The following is a 5,542-nucleotide window of genomic DNA, read 5'->3' on the forward strand; positions in this document are numbered from 1 at the left end:
AACAAGGTTTTTTTGTACGGTAAGGGGACAGTAGGAGCAGGTTCGATTAGTAACACAGAAATGTGCATAGGTTGTCTTCGGATTTCATCAGATCAAGGAACAAGGTTAATGCAATCGCATTAAGCCATTCCTGGTCGCTTATGCTGTTAATTACCTTGGATAGATCAGCATAAAAATCAGGATAGGACTGGTATGGCACTTCAAGAAAATGAATTTTGATGGGAAATTGTCTATTTTCTATGGCGTTTGCTTGTGAATGAAGTGTCCTGGAGTGATTGGAGTTTATCAGATGGTGCATGTAGCCCACTCTTTACACTAGAAAGCAACACATTGCAGAAGAGAGAAGAGATATATGTGAAATCAAATCAAACTTTTGAGTTCCATTAAAAGTTGTCGTGAATTTGTACAAGTTCTGTACGCTGGTGGGTAATAAGTTGGACTGTGTGCCAAGATACCCCTCATATTGGTCCTTGTTGTCTGAACATTGCTGCACATTTGACCAACAATCATACACCTTAGTAAAAAAATGCATATACAGTGAATCTATGTATATCTTGAAAATTATCTGCTCCTAAACAAGATTGAGTTTAGCACAATTGAAACAGTAAAGATAATCTTATTTATGATGGAGTAGGTTTAATGTTTTTCTTCAACTGAAAGTCTGAAACCAAGGTATGATACTTGAGTAATAAAGAAATCATCGTCGGGGAAATGTATTCTTGAAACAAAAATTAACCTCTGATGTATACATATCTGTTAGGGAAAGTAAAATTCAAGAAATGTTGTCAATACAATTAGTACAACGAATAACTTATATCCGGTCATTTTGACACTAAAAGAAATGATGTAGATGTTAATGTACATTAGTCCCTGTACTCTAGCTTGTGAATCTGTGATCCCTTTGGCTCAATAGACAATAGTAGCTGAAAGCCTGAAACTGAAAATTTGCACTAGTTGATCTAATTCTCTTGTGTAGTGATAATGCTAACTAGCTGTGGTGTTCATCAGTTTTAACTTCTGTAGCTTCAGTCTGCACCTGACGAACAAATTGCCCTTTCACTCGGGGCCGCTGTACTGCCAGATTACTTCTGTTTTGATACCGTACCTGTAAATAATTTTCATGTTAGGATATGGCAGATAGTTTGCAATAACAGAGCTGCAAATTTAATTAACGTCATGATAACAAAATCGCAAAGCATTCCTGCTGTACTTGCGTCTTTTTGCTGGTATAGCTTGATGCAAGATTATGCTATAGTAAAGACATGGAGAGAAGAAGCGATAAGCATTATTAGCTCAGGAATGTATATATTATAACTCCAAAAAGCATATACCTTCTTGTCAAAGCATCTCTCTTTCCGCTTCATGCGGAATTTAGTGAGGGCAGCTTCCCTTTGTTTAGAACGACTTAACTTTTCATCATGATTGAGATTAGCTTTATTTTCCTCTTCTGCGGCTACCTTAACAAGCTCAAATGCATGGCTAGTGCCATTGCTTCCGTTATTTGTGCTATTGACATGATTAGAAATGCCATTACAGGAATCACCACTCCCATGCTGACTACTGACAGAATGAAAATGTACTTGATCTTTTGAAAGTTCTGGTCCGTATGACTTATTAGGTGCCAATAGGGCCGAGGAAGCATAAACATTTTGATCCATCAGATACTGTAGTATTTTCTGGGAGTTCCTGATTCCTGGATTTACAGGATGATTTTTTTCTACTTGGATCGATCTTTCATGGTTGCCAGATGTGTCTGGACTCTGCAAAGGTGACTGACTTGATTGTGTACAAAACAAAGGAGGTGCCAAGTTATTATAGACATTGCATACAGGTTCAAAACTTGAACATTTCAGTAAACCTGTAACAGGAATTGCTTGTTGAGGGCGAGGAGACTGAATTCCAAGCAGATCATAAGTTGGGGACATCGTATTATCATCATGACTATTTACAGGACAGCAATTATTAGAACTATGCTCGTGTGCTTTTTGAGTTAGTTGTTTATCAAAAGTGATATCATAACCTCTTCGTTGATCACAAATTCTATCTGATGACTGATGTAGTGGTTGCAATGTTCTACCATTATACCTGCATTGAAATTTGTAATCTAGATTAACATGCTGCATACATATCCAGGATATATACAATTACTAGACAACTAAGAGAAAACATAAAATGTAATATTTTTACCGCGAAAATGCCGAGGCCTCGGACTGTTTTAACATATGTCCATCATCCATTATTTGATTCTGTGAACCTCTGGGATGAGATAGATTCAAGGACAGCTCCAAAAGAAACGAAGAGTCGAGCTTGTTTAAGCCATAAGTCGTATCTAAGCTTCGGTCATAACATTCAGGGTAATTGTTGAATGTTCCAATCAAGTCAATAGCCTCTCCAGAAGACTTGTCTTGAACATTGTTGTTATCATAATCAAAAGTTTCCATAGTAACATTAGCATGTTCGCATTGGATATCAGCAGCCGTGTCTTCTTCTAACATTATTACTTCAGAATTTGTTTTGGGAACTGACATTGATCCTACATACAATTGATACATTTTACAAATGTCAGACACTATTGTACATTTTACCCGCGCCTAGATGAAAGTACTGAAGACTGAAAAATTGATTAGCAACAACTTATTACCCTGATCTTGGTCATCATGCATTAATGCTCGTTCACTCCCTCTTTCAACTTCATCTTTCTGTATTATCACGTCACGTGATGGAGATTTCCTCTGTTTTAGTTGTGTGATGTCGTACTTATGTTGTGGATATGCTTCTTTAGTTTCTGAATCTTGTAATCTGCAAGAGCTCTGCACATAATAATATAGAGTTAAGATCTCTTAAGCACAGTTTTGCTTTACCGGCAGGTAGATTAATACTACATTATCTAGTAAAGCTACAAATTCTTTCGCATATAAATTTACTTCAAAATTAAACAATACCTGAGAATCACTTCCTTTCTGAATGCATTCTTTATTTCTCTCAATACAACATGCCTCGTATTCATCTGAATAATTTCTGATAGTATCTTTTTCAGCTGCGACCACGACCATTTGCTGTGCATCATTTGCAGTTTGCGCTAGGCCACTAATTGACTAAAAATGGACAATGTCTAATTAGAAAACAAAAAGTTGCAATGGAAAGTGATCTAAAATCAGTGTTATCTGATGAGATAAAGAAATCATACAGCTTGTCTCCTCCAAACATGCTGCCACAAGTTGTTCAGCTCATTTTTCCTAATAGGTTTCAGAAGAAAATCAGCCGCGCCTTTTAACATGCAGTTATAAACTGTGCTAACCGAATCATGTGCAGACATCACTACATAATAAGAAGCATGTTAGACCAGAACTGTTTAACAAGAAATTTAATATATATTAATGGGAGCAAACCACTAGCTAGTAACTGATAATATCTTACTTATAACAGGAATATTTCTGCAGATTTCATGTTCTGTAACCAAGCTTAACAGCGAGAATCCTGAGATTGATGGCACTTCCACTTCTGTCAATATGAGGTCTATGTTATGTGCTCTTTTGTTCAATATCTCCCATGCTTTGAGGCCATCGGAAGCAGCATCAACTACTCAAACATCAAAATGGACACGAATTGAGATGAACCATCCATATGCAACTAATTGACTAAAGCAATATGATATACAACTGTCTGATTCATAGAAGCAAGCATGAGACTTGTAGTTGCATATGTTAAATGAATACCACTTTGAACGGTAAGAAAATAATATTCACAGCTAAACTTCATTATAGATTATTAAGACTCTTGTGATGTTCTTGAAATGTCGGAGCTTCCTTAACTCCTTTTGATGCCTGGTTTCAGTTTCTGGTTCTTTTCCTTTCATCTAATAAGATTTATTGCAGAAAAGGCATCATATTGAACGGCTTTCAGACTTTATTTTATACATATCTAACAAATACCTGGAAAAGAGACTGCTCAATTTGGAAATTGTACTTAATGAACTTGTATTAACAACTCAAGGACACTGATTACATCCTCAAATTAGAAATTTTAAGAGGTAAGCAGATACTTAGATATATTAATATTTAAAACACTATATCACTATAACAAGAGTTTAAAGGTTTAAGACTCAAGTGTCATTTCATGAGAAATTAAAATTTTCAACTGACTGGAACAACATATATGAAAACAAGCAAATGTCCATAAAAAAAGATGTTGGCATGAATAAAACCACATCAACTGTTTGAGTTTTAACATTTGTACCAGTTACTTTCAGCTAAAAATCTAGTCAATCCAATCAAAGCAATTCAAGAAAAACATTTGGAAGACAACAACTAAAAACCCACCTTAAAACACATCAAGTTTCTGACTCTTAAGCTAATCTAGCTCTGTCAATGACAAATCTCAGAGCATAACCAAGATCACAAAGCTTTCATAAGAAAGCTTTACAAAAACAGTTTTGGAAGGTATCTAAAGTTTTGTTTGTGTGTGTGTGTGTTATTTAACACCATGTAACTACATAAAATTCAAGACCAGCTATCCAAATACATGAAGTTGGTGGTGGTAACAAAAAATTGTAGCTGTTTCAAGAATATCTAGTTAGGCAAGCAAAAGCAATACAAAATTGTTACACACATGAGCAAAGTAAAAATGTAAAAGGTACCTTTATAACAACATTTGTTGAGAAGAGCAGTAATAATATGTCTGGTAGAATCATCAGCTTCAACCAACAAAACTCTCATTTCCATCTTTGGTACAAATTTCTCCCACCTTAACATCACGTTTTCTACTTCTTCTTCTTTCTTTTCTTGTGCATTCTTCATCTCTGTCTCTCTGCTTCCAGCCATTCTTTCTTTCACTTTGATCATTCTCTCTCCTATCTTACACATATATAGTCTACACCATTTACAACATAGATTGGCGGTGGTCTCCTTGATTTAAGCAGTACGCCACAATATACTACAGTTGCAGCACAACTTGGACCATAATAATAATTAAAAAAAAATGTCAAATATTTGATATTTATTTAAACGTATGGATTACAAGTGCTCAAGAAAGTTTGTTGCAAGTGTGAAGATATTTTCCATTTCTTAGCTTGGTGCAACTATGCAACCAGAAAAAAAAACATTAAAAGAAAGCAATCAAATTTAAAATCGAGCACTAATATCGTATTAAAATTCCAAGATACCGAAGATTTCAATACTGAATGTTATGCTATTTAAAGAAAGATGAGGTCACGAGGACACATCCTTCAAACCAAAAGATTAATTGGAATAAATTTTCGTATATTTTTCTTTTATCATAATTTGAATAATTATTTAAAATGAATAATTTTTCTAAAAAATGAATGTATTTGAACTTGCATCTCAAAGCATGGGGAGAGTAATGAATGGCAAGCGTAAAGTGAGGGGGTCCGTTGGATGGCTCAAATTTGTTGAGTGAAGTATAAAATATTGACACACCTGCAGCTGCATGTGCACTATAAGTCTATAACTACCGATATTTTTAAAGCCGCGAATTTGAAAAAATCAGTCAAGATATTTTAGTGTATGGACCCCCCAAGATAAAT

General features: G+C 35.0%; 1 protein-coding gene across 1 annotated transcript; it reads right to left on the reverse strand.

Moving 5' to 3' along the window:
• Positions 1-703: 703 nt before the first annotated feature.
• LOC141693727 (two-component response regulator-like APRR5) lies at positions 704-5,146 on the reverse strand. The gene is made up of 8 exons (XM_074498886.1): positions 4,637-5,146; positions 3,418-3,579; positions 3,188-3,318; positions 2,943-3,095; positions 2,642-2,810; positions 2,188-2,533; positions 1,332-2,085; positions 704-1,105 (listed from the first exon to the last, which is right to left on the reverse strand). Exons 1-8 carry the CDS (start codon positions 4,860-4,862, stop codon positions 989-991), a joined length of 2,058 nt encoding a protein of 685 aa, XP_074354987.1. The 5' UTR covers positions 4,863-5,146; the 3' UTR covers positions 704-988.
• Between the last annotated feature and the right edge of the window lie 396 nt (positions 5,147-5,542).

The sequence above is a fragment of the Apium graveolens genome, chromosome 10 (assembly GCF_009905375.1).
Source record: "Apium graveolens cultivar Ventura chromosome 10, ASM990537v1, whole genome shotgun sequence".
Taxonomy (NCBI): domain Eukaryota; kingdom Viridiplantae; phylum Streptophyta; class Magnoliopsida; order Apiales; family Apiaceae; genus Apium; species Apium graveolens.

Excerpts from the sequence above, each read along its gene's own strand:
- LOC141693727 (XM_074498886.1), bottom strand. The coding sequence starts at position 4,862 with ATGTGTAAGATAGGAGAGAGAATGATCAAAGTGAAAGAAAGAATGGCT. Across the intron at positions 3,580-4,636 it reads CAACAAATGTTGTTATAAAG|TTGATGCTGCTTCCGATGGC; the intron begins GTACCTTTTACA and ends ATGTTTGAGTAG. Across the intron at positions 3,319-3,417 it reads CAGAAATATTCCTGTTATAA|TGATGTCTGCACATGATTCG; the intron begins GTAAGATATTAT and ends CTTATTATGTAG.